At 45.1% G+C, this 18742-nt stretch overlaps 1 protein-coding gene across 1 annotated transcript in view; it reads right to left on the reverse strand.

Moving 5' to 3' along the window:
* The window catches only part of trpm6 (transient receptor potential cation channel, subfamily M, member 6), a 186879-nt gene that overhangs the window by 136123 nt on the left and 32014 nt on the right, over positions 1-18742 (reverse strand). The window contains exons 6-9 of the mRNA XM_078559318.1: positions 17314-17438; positions 8722-8893; positions 7993-8167; positions 331-454 (exon numbers count right to left, since the gene is read on the reverse strand). Of these exons, the coding sequence (XP_078415444.1) occupies positions 331-454; positions 7993-8167; positions 8722-8893; positions 17314-17438 (596 nt within the window). The remainder of the gene's footprint in view (positions 1-330; positions 455-7992; positions 8168-8721; positions 8894-17313; positions 17439-18742) is intronic.

Consider the following 18742-nt stretch of genomic DNA (forward strand, 5'->3'; position numbering starts at 1 on the left):
AGTTCACCCTGTGGAAGAGAACAGGTTCCACAGCCCCAGCCTAAAACATCAGTCTCTCCTTCCTGAAGTGATTCAGCAAAATAAATAGATTATTGATGCCAAGGTGGAAAAATATTCCATTCACTGCTATTGACCTTTATATCAATGATTACAAAATTTCTATGTATATGCTCAAAAAATTATGAACTGAAGGCTCAATTTAACAAAATTGATCTACTGCAAGTACCAAGTAAATAAACTGCCACTGTATTGAGCTGTCTGCATTACTAACCTTCATCGAGCCTTTGCAAAAACTTTCCATATTTTCACTGCTGGCTTGAACATACTCACAGATTCTCTGTGCTCCATGCATTCCATAAGAATTTTAAACAAATGATCCGATTGCTTCTGGCCAAAATTAAAGGTCTTCTGGATCATTAATATTAGTTCATCTTCCAAGCCAGGATACAATTTGCTGTGATAAATAAAGCCATGAATGTCACTGTTAATTGTTTGAGTGACCACTGAATATTAGGTCTGAACTTTAGGAAAAAAACTTTAAAACTATCTACGGAGGAAATCTAATTAAATGCAAGCAGGGCTGAACTCTTAAAACATTATGATCTACATACAAGGGTTGACTGTCATCATGTGCTCCCAGGGATATTAGCACCTGCCAGCCACACATATCTGGAAATTGTGGGTATGCTGCTCGCAAGTGTGGCCTATAGTGAATGGGGAATTGAAGGCAGTAGGCCCACTATATCCAGATATGCATGACCGGCCACCAAGGTTCCCCACTGGGAGTGCACAAAAAACTACAATGATTAAAAATAATAAACAATTGGGTACAGTGCGTAAAATGCTACATCACCTTTGGTCCAGAGACAAACAGGCAAAGATTGTTTAATCTCCAGATAGCCAGGCAAATAAAACCGGAGGACATCAAACGCAGACACAGAAAGCACAGAGCTGGCTAACCAACCAACCAAAGAAGCTTGAGCACAGAAAGAGACCATTCAGTTCATCATTTCTTTGCTGACTCTTTGCTAGAGCAATCCTAAACTAATCCCATTTCCCTGCCCACTCTCCAAGGACCTGTATCGTTCTGCACTCAAATATTTATGCAATTTTTGCCTTTTAGTAATGTAGGAATCTCATCCTCAACCAAGCCCTGTGGCAAACCATTCCCTCATCCAACAACAGGCTGCATAAAGAAATTACTTCTAACCTTTCTTCGCACTCTCTGAAGTCATAATTTTAAATTAATGATCCCTCATCACTGACTCCACAATCAGGAGAAATGACTTTGCCTATTCATTCCATCAAAAACATTCATAATTTTCAAAAATTTTATTTAACCTCCTCTTCTCCTTCCAAGTTCCAATGAAAATAATTCCTGTGCTGCAAGTTCCTCCATTATCTTTAAAAAGGAGAGATGTTGTGACCTGGAATGCACTGCCTGAAAGGGTGGTAGTAAAAAGAAGAAAACCTTGCATTTATATACAACAGCAATGCCTTTCATGACCTCAGGATGTCGAAAAGCACTTTATAGCCAACAAAGTACATTTTGACATCAGGTTACTGTTGTAATATAGGGTAGGAAGCACATTGTGACGTTGCTTGAGGGATAAATATTGAGGGTTGAAAATTGGTCAGGACAGCAGGAATAACTCCCCTACTCTTCTTCAAAATACTGCCTTTTTGCATAGATATTAGAAGGCGGACAGAGCCTTCATTTAATGTCTCATCCAACAGATTGCACCTATGACAATCCACTCGCCCTCAGTGTCAGCCTAGATTTTGTGTTCGAGAGTGGGACTTGAACCCTGAACTTTGTGAGTCAGAGGTGAGAGTGCTACCAACTGAGTCACAGCTGACACCTAAACAAAGGCAATAGTATCTTTAAAAAGGGAATTTGATACTGTAAAGAATATGTTTTTTTATTTCTGTTGGACTGTCATAAAGAACATATCTTTTTATTTCTGTTGGACTGTGGATTAAAATTACAATGGCTGCAGTTTTAAGGACATGTCTATTGGAACAGTGTGAGCGATACATACAATGTTGTTGCCCTGGAACAGAGTGTGCCATGAAAGACGGGATGGTGCCGAGGAGGAGTCTGGTCTAATGGGGGACTGCCTGGCAACAACTGACCAGGTGACCAGGGTTTGTGTGAGGGCAGTGCAGCAGAATAGCTCCTAGCCTGAAAGGAAAAAGACCTAAAACCTTTCTCTGCTGTGTATGTAAGATTCCAGTAATTCTACAATAATAGCTAGCTGGCTTTTTCTCCTCATATCTCTGTAACCTGCTCTCTCTCTGAAAGTCCCTGTCAAGAGGCAAAGGGGAGAATCACTGTTAGAGACATTGAAAGACAAGTGCTCAACCAATGAACTAAAGACTGAAAGTGCCGGAAGACCACTTCATGTCATCAACAAAGAACTGAAAGGAGTTTGGAAGACATCGATCAAAATCAACCCATCAAATCCTGTACTCCAGAATTGGTGCTATTGAACTGTTTTATCCCACCTTTTAAATCCATGAGCAGGATTTTTCCCTTGCCGGAGGTGCTTGGCAAGGGCGGGAGGGGGCGGGCGGTGCCCACAATCGGCTCCGCTCCGTGATTTCACGCATGCGGGCCAATTAAGTGACAGTGCTGAGCGCTGCCTATGCGGACGGAGGGAGGAGGGAGAGATGGGTCTAGTACACAGTTCACTCATGCACGCGAAAGAGCACTTCAATCTCCGAGTCACGGAGCTGCCTTGGGGAGACTGAAATGCTTTTTTAAAAAATTAATAAAGACAGTAAAAACTTAATAAAACATGCTCCCTCATAAAATTTTTATTTATTGTTTATTTGCTTTAGGAAACCTCTTCATGATCGTGGATGAGGTTTCCTAAACAATGTAAAGGCCACTTGGCCTTTTCACCTGCCTGCCAAACATAAGGTTGGACGGGCAGAGTAAATTTGAATTTAATTAGCTTGTTAATGGCCTTAATGGGCCTTTTAATTATCGGCAGGCATGCAGCCGATTCCGGCATGTGCCTGCCGAATGAAATATCACGTGAGTGTGCGATGACGTCGGGACGCACGGTCGACATCATCACGTGTCATCTTACGCTCGGGCACGCAGCCGCATGCCGATCGTAAAATCCTGCCCCATGTTGTTGTGTGTCTTATGTAACTTGTATGTGTGTGTATAGGGATTTGAGAAGGGGTAAAGTTTAGGTTATAGAGTTAGAAATTAGCAGTTCAGGTTTCTTTCTTTTGCCACTGGTTAAACACAATTTGTTCAATAAACAGTTATTTACTTATTAAGTTTACAAACCTGGTGCTCATATTCTGTTAACCAAAATTAAACAATTAGTTGCGTTGATCAAGCTTTTTCACATTTTTCACAGCTCGGGGGGCACTGGGGCTTGATATTGCAGCGCACTATCCCTAGTGAGCTGTGACAAAGTTTGGGGGCTCAGGTCTGGGATATTTTGGAACAAAAGACAACGACAATTTGGGTGTAGATTTAGTAAGTGATAAAAGCTAAAAGGAAACACCAGGTTTGTACTGTCACTAATAAGATGGCACTGGAAACTGCTAAAGCTTTCCTGCAAGTAGAAGAGATATCCCTGGCGATTTTACAAGGTATCTCAAAAGCCAGGTTAGTCGAATTGGCAAGCACGTTAAGAGTAGGGTTGCCTGCCAAAGCTAGGAAGACAGAGATAATCAAAGAGATGGCACAGCATTTGAAATTAGAAGGAATACATGAGAGATCAAGTTCTCCAAGGGGTGGGTCATTGGAATGGGCTCAAATTCAGTTGCAAATAAAAAAAATGGAACTCAAAGCAGATGAAAAAGAAAAAGGAAGAGAAAGGGCATTCCAAAGGGAACAGGCAGAAAGGGAAGAGAAAGAAAAAGAAAAGGAAAGAGAGAGAGCATTTCAAAGGGAGTTGGAAATGGTGAGATTAGAAATGGAGAAACATAAACTTGACCAGGAACGAACGGAAAGAGAAAAAGAGAAAGACAGAGAATTCCAGCTTAAAATGCTGTCAGTTAAAAAAGAGACAAAAGTAGATGACCCCCTCCACCACTGACGTACAGTAGCAGCAGTGTGTACCATCTACCAAGATGCGCTACAGGAATTTCACCAAGCCTTCTTAGACAGTACCTTTCAAACTTACAACCACTACCATCCAAAAGGACAAGGGCAACAGACAGATGGAAGTTCCCCTCCAAATCACTCACCATCCTGACTTGGAAACATATCTCCGCTCCTTCACTGTATCTGGGTCAAAATCCTAGAACACCTTCCCAACAGCACTGTGGGTGTACCTACACCACATGGGCTGCAGCGGTTCAAGAAGGCAGCTCACCACCACCTTCTCAAGGGCAACTAGGGATAGGCAATAAATGCTGTCCCAGCCAGCGAAGCCCACATCCCGTGAATGAATTTTTAAAAATGTGGCAGGGCTTATTTCCAGATCGGAGCCCAGTGGGGAGATGTTTATCTTTGTGCAAGCTCTTCCAAAATTTGAGGAAAGGGATGTTGAAGCATTCTTTATTTCATTTGAGAAGATAGCTAAACAGATGAACTGGACATTGCCCATGCATAGCAAATTGACAGGTAGACCACAGAAATTTATGCTTCCCACCTACATCCGTGATTCCTCCGACACCTTACGTCACATCAACAATTTCCAGTTCCCTGGCCCCAACCGCCTCCTCTTCACCATGGACGTCCAATCCCTCTACACCTCCATCCCCTACCGGGATGGTCTGAGGGCTCTCCGCTTCTTCCTCGAACAGAGGCCTAAACAATCCCCATCCACCACTATCTCCTCCGTCTGGCTGAACTTGTTCTCACACTGAACAATTTCTCCTTTAACTCCTCTCACTTCCTCCAAATAAAAGGTGTGGCTATGGGTACCCGCATGGGCCCCAGTTATGCCTGTCTCTTTATGGAGTATGTGGAACTTTCCTTGTTCCAGTCCTACTCCGGCCCCCTCCCACAACTCTTTCTCCGGTACATCGATGATTACTTCGGTGCTGCTTCATGCTCTCGTTGGGACCTGGAAAAATTTATTAATTTTGCTTCCAATCTCCACCCCTCCATCATTTTCACATGGTCCGTCTCTGACACTTCCCTTCCCTTCCTTGACCTCTCTGTCTCAATTTCTGGTGATAGACTGTCCACTAATATCCATTACAAGCCTACCGACTCCCACAGCTACCTCGACTACAGATCCTCACACCCCGCTTCCTGTAAGGACTCCATCCCATTCTCTCAGTTCCTTCGCCTCCATCGCATCTGTTCTGATGACGCTACCTTCAAAAACAGTTCCTCTGACATGTCCTCCTTCTTCCTTAACCGAGGTTTTCTAGCCACGGTCGTTGACAGGGCCCTCAACCGTGTCCGGCCCATCTCCCGCACATCCGTCCTCATACCTTCTCCTCCCTCCCAGAAACATGATAGGGTCCCCCTTGTCCTCACTTATCACCCCACCAGCCTCCGCATTCAAAGGATCATCCTCTGCCATTTACGTCAACCCCAGCATGATGCCACCACCAAACACATCTTCCCTTCACCCCCCCTGGCAGCATTCCGTAGGGATTGTTCCCTCCGTGACACCCCGGTCCACTCCTCCATCACCCCCTTCTCCTCACCCCCACCTACAGCACCTCCCCATGCATACGCAAAATATGCAACACCTGCCCCTTCACTTCCTCTCTCCTCACCGTCCAAGGGCCCAAACATTCCTTTCAAGTGAAGCAGCATTTCACTCGCATTTTCCCCAACTTAGTCTACTGCATTCGTTGCTCCCAATGCAGTCTCCTCTACATTGGAGAGACCAAACGCAGGCTGGGCGAACGCTTTGCAGACCACCTTCGGTCTGTCCGCAAGAATGACCCAGACCTCCCTGTCGCTTGCCATTTTAACACTCCACCCTGCTCTCTTGCCCACATGTCTGTCCTTGGCTGGCTGCATTGTTCCAGTGAAGCTCAATGCAAACTGGAGGAACAGCACCTTATCTTCCGACTAGGCACTTTACAGCCTTCTGTACTGAATATTGAGTTCAACAACTTTAGATCTTGAACTCCCTCCTCCATCCCCACCCCCTTTCCGTTTCTTCCCCCTCCCTTTTGTTTTTTCCAATAATTTATATAGATTTTTCTTTTCCCGCCTATTTCCATTATTTTTAAATCTATACCTTTTATACTCTTTTAGTCTTATTTCACTCCACCTCCACTAGAGCTACCTGTACCTTGCGTATCCTGCCATCCATCCTTAATTAGCACATTTTTTTAGATAATATCACCACCTTCAACACCTCTTTGTTCCTTTGTCTGTGACATCTTTTGATTATCTGCTCCTATTACTGCTTGCTTGTCCCTACAACCACCCCCCCGCCCACTTCTCTCCCCCCAACCCCCACCTTAAACCAGCTTATATTTCACCCCTCTCCTATTTGTTCTGTTGAAGGGTCATGAGGACTCGAAACGTCAACTTTGTTCTTCTCCGCCGATGCTGTCAGACCTGCTGAGTTTTTCCAGGTATTTCTGTTTTTGTTTAAGATTTTAATGGGATTTTCCCCTTAATATGACAGTCCATGCTACTGTAGTTCCAAGCTCTGGTCACTAGGCATGAAAACAGAAAATGCTGGAAATGCTCTGTTTCTCTCTTCATAGAGATGCTGCCAGACCTGCAGAATATTTCCAACATTCACAGTATTTTGCTTTTGGATTACTGGTCACATGGCAATGCAGAGACAACTTGCCCTGCTATCTCTTTCTTTGACACATTTTGCATTTTTTAATTAGCTCAGATAAATTAATCATCTTAATTTTTTAAGTTTGAATATTATTTTCAAAAGCTGTTTGCTCTCTCTGATTGCTAAACCCTCCTTAGCCTCCATATGTAATATTTATTTTCAAAAAGGAAAACCCATATTAATTATTTATAACACAAATTAGTGGATCGATTTTTGTACTTGGTTGCTCTCCAAGAACCTTTATACGTTGCACCCTATTTTAATTATTTACTTTCATGATGAAGACTAAATCCTCCAAGAAGGTCCTTAGTGCTTCTAAATGATTGTCATGTTCATTTCAGAGAAGTATTTCAGAGATCTGAATCCAAAGACCCAAGAGCCAGGTGCTGATCAGTGTGGCACCTCAATCCCCACTGTCAAATTCAATCTTCATCTTTGATTCCTGCGACATCATGAGGGTACTAAATGAAGGAGTGCAACACTTAGAAAGAGACTGTAATGAAGGATTGAGGCAGCAGCAACTTACCTTGGCTAAACTGGGGAGGCCCATAACCTCTGCACTGCAAAGGAGTCCTGGGGTTCAAGGAGGTATCACATCATTGTCACAGCCAACCCTTTCTCGAAGTGGATATCAATCCTTGACCCCTGACCCCATACAGCCAATCCTTCCGGTTTGATACCTCTATTAATGTGGAGGTACACGTCCAGAACCCTGAAGTTTTACGCATGTTTCTTCAGCCATGCTGTCATCCTAATTACCAGGGTTGTACTAGATATTTGCCTTTCCTTAGGGTGTCTTCTGGCCCCATTTCACACCCCCACCCCTACACACACAGGCACACAAACACAAACACTCACATAATTCAAGCACTGCAATAGGAAGCTAAGCAAAAATCCCATCTCAGATATATAACTAATACATCTTGCATGGAAATTTCCTGTGCATTCTCAACTTTAAAACTAGCATTACAAAAAATTAAATGCATATATGTTAAATAGCATATCTACATAGAAAATAAAGGCCACTTACTATTTTCATGGTAGAATGAACTGTCACATGGAATTCAATACCATTTTCAGAATACCATTTTAATAAAAATGGATTTAACCTATTCAATCACTGCGAATCAGTGGCCCTAATATTAATCATTAATAGCATAAACAACAATGTTGTTATAATACAAACCCCATATATCCTGCAACTTACTGTATATAAATATATAAAAGAACATATGAACAAGGAACATACCCACCATCTGCAGTGTGTTTATGAGTAAAAGACAGGAGATCAGCAGCCCTGCCTGTTCCCTCACACACAACAACAGGCACAGGGGGAACATCCCTTACATATTCCCATACCGTCAGGATAACATTGGGTCCACCTTCAATCACCAACCCCACTACAGGGACACCTTGGCCCATCCCTATATTGGGAAAAAGGAAAACCTTAATTGCATTAAGACATCTTACAAGGCTATTAGCATTGAAAGAAAACATTGACTTAAATATTGTATACCTTTGGAACCTCGGCAGACACTCTTGTCAGAGTAGGTCTGGAGGCAGCCCGTAGTGTCACAAGACACCCTTGCAGCAAATGCTTAATGAACTCTACAATGTAAATGGTGCAGGAGGCTAGCCACACTCCATCTCAACTCATTTATGTTGCTGCCATGTTTCACGGCAAATCCTTGCAGCAGTGACCTCAGTGATCGTTGCCATGGGAAAATGAAGTTGTGAGGCCAGGAATGTTTGCCACAACCCACCCATTCTCTACTGCCCCCACACTGCCTCAGGAAAGCCTGCAAAATCCTGGGGCAACATTAGCAGGGGCCTGGCAAAATGGGCTTTTATTGGATGTTCCTCAGGGTCAAAGGTCAAGAAATAGGTCCTTAGCTGCAAGTGCTATTCATGCAGCTGGAGAAGCAGGGGATCACCTTCACCCAAAACACTAGCACAGTGGTTGTCTGCCTGTACTTACGAGTATGGATTTTCTGAAGTGCAATGTATTTTTCCAGCTTCCTTCTCAGCTTCATTTCATTCCCATATTTGCCAATAGTCCCATCATCTACTAGAATGAAGTGCGAATGCTTGCTATTTAAACTGGTCAGCTTGCTCAAGGGATTGCCAAGTGTCTGATAGGGACATACTACCTAAGGAAATACAATATACATAAGCTGCTTAAAAACATTATAAAAACTTCAGTATTTTACAGCATATAAACAGTCCAAAATACCTGTAAAACGGAGATAATATTTTTAAACACATATCAATGCTGCTGAATTATATTGATATATCTATGAAGTTGTCATATAGAGATACCTGACTGTAAGTTGACAAAACATTAAATTGGAGAACACGCCATTAAACAATGCTATGCTGCAAGTAGTTTAAATACATGCAAAGAACTTCTCTCACTAGCACCCCAATGTTGATGGGGAGCTTTCAAAATTAGTGTAGAGCTGTCTATGATGCTGCCAGTCCACATAACCAAAAGCTTAAAATACAGTGTGGTAGATGCTGGGGCACTTATAAGACTAATTTTCAGGTTTAGAAATCAACCCTTGCACAATAATCATTTCACTGTTGTCAGTGTGAACCTGTAATAGAGTGAGTCTACATAGTGCAGATGGTTCCACAATACCTATACAAGCTGGGTGCAAAACATTTCACAGAAACTGCAGATATATACTGCAGGTACAGGCTGTGGTTTCTGCGAAGTGGCATTGTTATTTTTAGCGCAGCTTGCCTACAATCAGCCAAGCTAGCGCAAAATTGTGGAAATTTAAATGCAAATTACATCCAGTGTAAATCAGGTTCCTGCAATCTTTGTACTACTTTAAAGAACATTGTGCTAGGAGCTGGCCTGCCTATAATACTGGCCACACTCCCTCAAACTAATCATCATGGCGAATTTCCACTAATTGCATCAGTTTGCAGGCCTTCAAGAAGGCTCTTAAAATTAAGTTATTTTTTGCGATGTAATGACATAATAGGCACCTTTTGAAAAGTTTTTTTGATTTTTTTTGACTTACTAAGAAACTGACTACTATACACAGTAACTAGCAAATGGGTCTGCCTTTTTTAAATCATATGTAAAAACAATTAAAATGGTGGACTAGACACCCTGGGAGAAAAAAATTCATTTGTGTAGTGCTGCATTTACCTTGATTCGCTGGAACAGGCAGCCGCATACGAGTCACTACCTGTGTTGCTCATGCTGCGTTTCTTCATTGATATTATTGAAGAATGTCGGGTGAGCCAAGCATGTTGCAGTGCACCGCGTAATGCCTGATCCAGAGAATTGAGGTAAGTCTGCATAATGCCGCTAGAAGCAACGCTACGCAAACAAATTTCTCCTCCTCTAATTAAAAATTCTTATTTTTGTGATACATATTTTGCAGCTGAGTCTCGTTTCTAAAAGGGTGGCATGCACTGGTCGGACCTCACTTTGCTCGTGACTTTGAGGTGAGCACAACATACATAGCTTACCTGCCACGGTGCCGCACTGGTCTCATTGCGATGCCAGTGAGACGCCACACTGCTGGGAGTCTGCTCCAGGTGGCTGCCTCCGTAATGAGAAGAACACCACTGCGCAGCAGTACTCAGACAAGGCTGAACATTCAGGGGCGAGCATTTCGACCGGGGAGGTGGAGGGAGGGATAACAAGCTCATGGAGGGGACAAAGGGGCAGAAAAGCTTTGGTAGGGATTGGGGGAAGGGACAGCACACAGGGGAAGGCTTGCAAGGGGATGGAGAAGGAGGGGGAACAATGGCAGACTGAGGGGAAACTGAGTGGGAAGCTGCAACCCAACATGGGAAACTGAAACACTGAAAAAAAGGGGTTGAATGGGATAGAATATGTATGAATGGGAGGGGATGCACGTGGACTCTGGAATAAGAAAAGTGGGTCGTTAGTGCAGCACAAGAGGGATGGGCCATGTGGATACTCATAAGGGGGATGGGGGTTGGGAAGGGAGACACTGTAGTCTGCAGGCATGAGGGCAATGGGGTACTCATTCAAAGTCAAAGTCCTTGGTCTGGGGCCAGCAGGTCAGAGTGAGAGAGTAGAAACAGTCCTGGGGCTCTGTGGACCTCAAAGACAAGAGTTAGAAAGTTCAGACAGTCATGGGGTGCAGCAGGCTATGCTACAGGGCTACTCATGGCATGCACGTTGCACTCCCGCTCCAGGGAGGAGCAAGAGCCTTGTGCTCAATGGGAATAATGCATAGCTTGGTGTGCAGGGCATTTTCACAGTCAGTGTCCATGGACATGTCTGTTTCTGTATTGGGCTGCAGATGGGATGGTAATGGTTATGGGAGGCATCCGCAGCCTGTATTTAGGGAAAACATTACAGGGGGTGGAGGTGGGCATGTGAAGCTTTCATGGGGTGTGGTCTCCTCTGTAGGTGACCGAACATACAACCTCTGGATGGGGAGGGATGAGATGCACATGGGACATGGACACATCAACAGTGATGGGCTCGGGAACAATTGGAATGTTGACTACAACAACAATAGGATCCAGTATTACTGGGGAAGGCTGGAGAATAACAGGACGGAGATCTACCTGCACATCGTGAGGTTCCAGGTGAACTTCTGGGGCATGGACAGTAAGAGAGGGAGTGTCAAAGTTGGTCTCGAAGTAATAGCTCAGAACCACCATCTCGCACTGTCAAAGCAAAGGCACAGTTTTGAATCAAAGTAGAAGAAAATCTGAATGGGAGAGGTCTGAGGCAGTGTGGGAGGAGCATACTGATGGACAAAGAGACCCTTTCTGGGGGTACCCTGTAACTTGCTGATGCCACAAGATTAAACGGGACTCTGAGCTGAGAGCAAGGAGGAAAACCTCCTTGAGAAACGAGCCATTGGAACCCATGCCTTTTGCAGCAGTGTAACAGGGAAATGTAGGAGTCACTGGCTTAACATCAGTAGCTGCATTTCTACATTAACACAGAGGAATGTGAAATTTGGGAATGTAGGCAACCATTAAGGAGGCACGGGTGTAGCATATATTGGCATCCCACCAATGAAGGACTGTCATGTGCTTTCCAGAATTGGCATTCCTAACGGGCTAAAGGGCATCCAGTCATTAATCATGAGCAACTTCTTGCTAATTAGTATGCCAGATCTGAGATTGGAGCACTGGGCTAGGTCAGGCCACTCATGTCATTCAAACCTTCTACAAGCACTGTGAGATTCAGATGTTCAGTCTCAGGGATGGCATCTTGGTCACCTCAATGTCTCTGTTAGCACCTCAGATACAAGGCTGCATCAGCGATAGGGCTAGTAGGGCAGAAGCCACTATAGACCATTGCAGTTGCTATTTGTTCAGATTGTGAGCTTCACTATGTTCACCCATTATTCATTAATCTATTCAATCTGTCATTTCAGAGAGAAGGATAAAAAACAATATGGATCTAAGGCTCAATTATGCCTTCTTGAGGGTTCTAATACAATGGCGGAGGAGAAGAAGGGAGAGGCAATGCCGAGAACAGCTTCAAGAGGAGGCCCCACCTGAGGTCCAGGGTGCAGGGGAGCGACAGTAAGAAAATGAGGTTCAGGGGGATAGATCCAGACCATGGACGAGACTCACTATACCTAGGGTGTATCGAAGAAGACTCACCTACTTACAGAGGAGAGACAATGCCGTGCACGTCTGCATTTGTCCTGAGCTCTGGTAGATCACATCTGCCACATGATTCATGAAGACCTAATGGCCCCTGGAATGGGAGGCCATCCCCTGCCAGTGGCTTTGAAGGTGGCCGCCATGTTCAATTTCATTGCCTGCAGGTTCTTCCAGAGATCCACAGGGGATCTGTGAGGCAGTCCATAACACAGAGATGCAGCAAGGAGGTCACAGATGCCCCCTACAGGAAGGCACATCACAATGTGAGGTTTGCTCTCAGTGAAAATAGCAGGCTGTGAGATTCAATGGCTTTGCAGCTATCTCAGGCTTCCCAAGAGTACAGGGTGCAATAGACTATACGAATGTGGCCTTAAGGGCTCCAGGGCAGCAGCCCCTAATGTTTAACAACCATAAAGGCCATCGTTCTATCAATGTTCAACTGGTGTGCAATCATCAGAAGCACATAATACACATTTGTGCCAGGTACCCGGGGAGTTGCCATGACTCATACATCCTGAGTCACTCCCAGGTGCCTCACATATTTGAAGGACCTGAACATCTTCAGGGTTGGCTGCTTGGGAATAAGTGATACCCATTCAAACGATGACTCATGACACCCGTACGTCAGCCTTAGAGTGCTTCGGAGAAGAGGTACAACACAGCTCATAGCTCCACACGGTCCCTAAGCGAGCAGACCATTGGCATTCTGATGGTTGGACCACTCAGGTGACACTGCAGTACACCCCAGATAAGGTTTCCTGTATCATCGCTGTGTGTTGCGCCCTTCACAACCTGGCACTGCAAAGTGGTGACTCCTTGCCAGAGGGTGAAATCGAGGAGTGCTCCTCAGAGGATGAAGAGTAGAAGGCCCAGGAACCTCAAGAAGGTGATGAGGGTCAGCTTCCACAGGATGATGCCATGAGGAAGCAGAACATGGAAGATGTGCCTGTGCCATTTTAATTGCCACCAGATTCCAGGGGGAGTAAAGTGAAGGCTACGGGATACATTTCTCCTGGCCCTAAATGCCATTCCACTGCTTTGAAAGGGATGTCCAACCAGTCATATTGAGAGCAAGTTCAGCATTCAGACTTGCACATTTGAGGCTCCTGATTCAGCAGACCATGATCTCTAAGAAGGTCAGTGGCGCGCTCGCTCTGCAAAGTGAAAGTTGACACTTTGTTGTTGACACAGTGAAAGTGAGAACACTACATCAAAGAACTTGATGCAGCCGTCGCCACATCAATGGGAAACTACAGCCGCCAGTGAGATGAGGACATGGTTGGGGATATCATCCTCCTGTCCAGGTTTTGTCCTTTGGCACTACCACTGAGGAGAGTCGGCTGCCGCCAACCCCTCAAGGCTGCTAAGCTGCCCTCACACAATAGTATTTTGTGAAGACAAAGGGTCCCAAGTGCTTTTATCACACACTTTCAGTAAAGATTTTAACACATCTCCATGACATCACACTAGGGTGCAGACACTACCTTCAGTGAGGTATGATTGTGAATCCCACAAAGGGAGGCTATCATTGAGTGGGAGGATGGCTAAACCTCGAAATAAGAGGATTCAAATATACATCATCACAATGCCTACTGTTGACCAAGCGATTCACATAAACATCAAATGTATTAACCAAAATACAAAATTTATACAGTGGCTGCACACCCGTGACCCAAAAGTGATATCAATATTTCTTAACTTTCCTAACCCTTCCACTAAGCCTGGGTGCAGCCCCGACATATGCAGCAAAGGTGGAGGCAGTCTGCTGACTACTGCGCCCTGATGTCTGTGATGACCTTGGTGGATGTCCTCTGGTGGCACGAGGCCTGGAGGGCCCCAGCCTGATAAGCATCTCCTGCTCAGGGGCATATGCACCCTCCTCAGCCTGAGCAGCTGGAGTGGATGGGGTCACAGGCAGAGGGGATTCTGAGTGGCTGGACACCCGTAGAGTGTCCTGAGTGCCCAGCTGATGCTCATCCTCCCTGTGAGTGTCCAAGGGCCCTTTTTGAGGAGGAGGGGCACTTGGAGGGGGGAGTCAAGGTGCCTCATCCCCCTGTCACCTACACATTGATGGTGCCCACCAGTGTGTGTTGCCATGGAGTGCAAGGCCGAGTGCAAATCCAACAAAACCTGTTGGACTATGGTCTCCATGGTGGTCATTAACCTTCCCATGGTGACCTGGAGGTGGTCATATGTCGGAACCATGACCTCAGACGGAACTCGGATGGACTCCTCCATCCTTCACTCTAGTCTGCTGAGTGACTGCCGAATCTCTGTCTGTTGTTCCACCGCCTGTTGTTGTATTGTGTTGGCGGCCGCTTCCAGAGGCTCATTATCTGACTCGGACCGAGCAGGTGGCTGGTCTCATGCAATCCTCCGAGTGCCGGAGACTTGGGCTGTCCCTGCCTCTGACTGCTGTGGGGACATGTCAGTCAGGTATTCTCCAGTAGGTGAGCCTGAGCCTAATTTAGAGCTATGCCCCACTGAGGTGTGCATCTCTGTGCTGGCGGAGGGTGCATCATGGTTCTTCCTCAGCTTCCTCATCCGCGTGGTCTGGGGGCTGGGGCTTATGTTGGCCAGCCTTATGGGCCTCGATCTGCTGGTGCCTATGAGAGAGAGAAGTCTTTTAGTTCCTCAGCAGACAGATTACATGATTGCATGTCATTCACTGTGAATGTCAGGATGTGATGAACATAAGGAGGTGTGATCTGTACTAGGTTGCTGGGACAATCCAATCTCTCCTTCCCCACAGGAGCAATCCCTGTCCTCCCCGGTGAGCTGAGTGGCATGCTCTTCAAATTGCGTGAGGGCAACCAGGTTGGCCGCCCCCTCTCCCGATCTGGCATCTTTCCCGTCTTTGTAGGAAAGCTTGCCCTGGATGAAGACAAAAGAAAGGCACGTGATGAGAAGGGATAGAGCAGAGTTTGGGAAACATGCCTGCTCCCTGTCTGTGGTGAGCCCTCCCCAGAAGGGGCTGGGTATGGAGTGTAAGCAGCACGATAGATGATACGGTGGTGAGGTGAAAGTTTCCATGAGACAATCGGCGGTGATATGTGTCCTCCGTTAATTGTTGTGCAAGATCCCTGAAGAGGGCAGCCCTTTGAGTATGTGATGCCATGATGAGAGTTTGATATTGGAGGGAGCTGAAGGATGACTTACCCTGGTGGAGTGGGCGAGATCATTCATCGTCTTCCTACACTGTATGGCGTTGCAGGTGCGGTGGCCAGTCGCGCTAACATCCTCTACAATGGCCTCCCAGGCCGAAGAGGTGAGGCTGGTATGCTTTATGCAGTCTTCCCTGGGATAAAGCACATCCCTATGCTCACGCACCCCTTGTATCAATGCCTTGAGGGCATCAGAGCAGAAGCAGGATGCAACCTTCTTCTTGTGGTTTGCTGCCTTCTTCTTGTGGTGTCCAGGCATCTCGACATGTCTCCTGAAAACAGGTGGACTGCAGAGAGTGAGATGTGTATGCCAGCTGGGGTTTAAATATGGTGTCCAGACCTTTGACACCACCAGGTAACACTGGGGCAGACGAATCAGCTCCTGACCCGCCAGGTGATTCAGAGAGATCCGTGCCTGTGCATAATTAATGAGCTTCCAAGCACTAAATCAGGCACGATTTTCCGCCATTCCAACCGGCAGGAAATGCGCTGCAGAACCCGCCCGACACCGCATTTAGTTTCAAAAACGGAATTCTGGTCAATGTTTTTAATCATATCAAAAAGTCTCTTTTAGCAAAAATTTTAAATTAAAAATTTCTTCCTAAAACACTGCCTGATTGCACAAGTTCATGATAGATTTTAAGATCAGTGATATGCAAGTAAATTTAGGGAGAAACTTGAGAAAAAAAACACTCCTGAAATCTAGTGCAATTTTGGGCAGACTTTCTGCCCAGATAACCAATTGCACTCAAAGTGGAAACTGGACAGGTGGTCCTCTATAGACTGCCTAGATTACAGTGAAATTTACTGTCTCAGTTGCATTAGTTGAAAAAGCACGCACTCTAGTGTTCTACTTTTATATATATGCATTTTTAGGTCCATATTTTTGGAGGCAGTCAGTACAAACATATCAGATGTATTAATTACAGGTAAATGGGATTATGTCACAAAAGATTTTCGGGCTTGGGCTAATAAGTAACAATGACCATCTCTAACAAGAGAGAATCTAACCATCTCCCCTTGACATTCAATGGCATTATTATCGCTTAATTCCCCAACTATCAACATCTTGTGAATTACCATTGACCAGAAACTGAACTGGACGAGCCACGTAAATGCTGTGGCTACAAGAACAGGTCATAGGTTGGGAATTCTGCAGGGAGTAACTCACCTCCTGACTCCCCAAAGCCTCTCCAGCATCTACAAGGCACAAGTCAGGAGTGTGATGGAATAGTCTCCAATTGCCTGGATGAGTGCAGCTGCAACAACACCCAAGAAGCTCAACACCATCCAGGACAAAGCAGCCCATCTACCATCTTAAAAATTCACTCCCTCCACTGTCAATGCACAGTGGCAGCTGAGTGTACCATTTACAAGATACACTTCAGCAACTCACCAAATTTCCTTCAGCAGCACCTTCCAACCCACGACCCCTGCTACCGAGAAAACTAGGGCAGCAGATGCATGGGAACACCATCACTTTCAAGTTCCCCTCCAAGCCACACACCATCCTGACTTGGAACTATATTGCCTTTCCTTCACTGTCACTGGGTCAAAATCTTGGAACTCCCTTTCAAACAGCACTATGGATGTACCTACACCACTCAGACTGCAACTGCTCAAGGTGACGGCTCACCACCACCTTCTCAAGGGCAATGAGGGATAGGCAATAAATGCTCACCTTGCCAGCAATGCCCACATCCCATGAATGAATAAAAAAAAACAAACACTACTTGATTATCAGATAGAATGGGTTGATTAATCAGACACAGGTCACTTACATCTTGTCCAATCAAATCTCGATGGTTTTCTATGACTCCCCAGGGTGTAATTCCTATTATGCAGATCTTTCGTAAATACGGGGAAGTGTGATCTCTTACTGCATCCCCAACATGTCTAGAAGTTCCTAATTTAAAAAACACAACATTCGATGTTAATTATCCCATAACTAGAGAGAGAAAATGAACACAGTTGTTCTTGTTAAATCTAATCAAAATGTTTGGCCACACAACTAGTTGCATTTATATAGCACTTTTAAGGTTAAACAAATTACCAGCAGAGCTGCACTGGAGCATTACAAAAATTTGGCACTCAGCCACATAGGAAACATTGGGACAAATGACCTAAAACATGGTCAAAGGTGTCCTGCAGGAAAGCAAGAGGAGTGGCAGGAGATAAAGCCAAGCCTGGGACCTGGGAGCTTTAAAACTAACAAAAAAAAATCCAGAAGAGACACAACAAGACAGCAGATAGATGATGGATTAGTGAGTATTAAAGTTTTATTTTTGTTCTTTATGCTAGGGAGGCATTGTTGTGTCAACCTCACAGCTAAAAATCTGTATCTTACTATTATTTATTAAATGAATGAACTAGTTAAGTTTTTTTGTTTAATTCCATTCAGTTTAGTTACTTAATAAATAAAGGTTCAGTCCTGTGGAATGTGCATCCTGCTCCATGTGGGAATTCCAGGAGCTTGTCATGTCTTGGCAAACTATATGTGCAATATGTGTTGTCAGCTGGTGGTGCTTGTGCAACAGTTAGTACCAATGATCTTTCCACGAGGCTGAGAGCTATGTGGATAATACGTTTCTAGATGTGGTCACCCCACGGCTTAAGAGTGTGCGGGTAGCGAATGAATGGGAAGCCACGAGACAGTCAAGGAGGACCAGGCAGGCACTTCAGGAATCCCCTGAGTGCATCTCACTCTCCAACCAGTATTCAGTTCCGAATATCATTCAGTACAAGTGATGGTTTATCTAGGGAATACATTCAGAGCCAAGTCTACTGCACCACCATGGGCAATTCATCTGTATGGGAGGACAGGAGTACAAAAGGAAGATTGGGAAAATAATAGTGAAAGGGGATTCTATTGTTAGCGAGACAGGCAGGCATGAATCCAGGATGGTATGTTGCCTCCTGAGCCAGGGTTAAGAAGGACGTTACTGAACTGCTACAGTATATTCTGGGGGGAGAGGGTGAATAGCCAGAGATTGTGATTCATAGGGAAGAATTTTCTGTTTGGTGAGCAAGGGCAGGGCCCACTCGCCGATGCATAAAATGATGTGCAGTGATGTCGGGCGGGTGTCCCGACGTCACCGCGCGTCATTTAGATTTTCAGTTCGGCGGGCATGCAGCCAAGTCGGCTGCGTGCCCGCCAAACTGTCAAAGGCCTATTAAGGCCTGTTAAAAACTAATTAAAACAGTAAAATG

Source organism: Cetorhinus maximus, chromosome 2 (assembly GCF_964194155.1).
Source record: "Cetorhinus maximus chromosome 2, sCetMax3.hap1.1, whole genome shotgun sequence".
NCBI classification, from domain to species: Eukaryota; Metazoa; Chordata; class Chondrichthyes; order Lamniformes; family Cetorhinidae; genus Cetorhinus; species Cetorhinus maximus.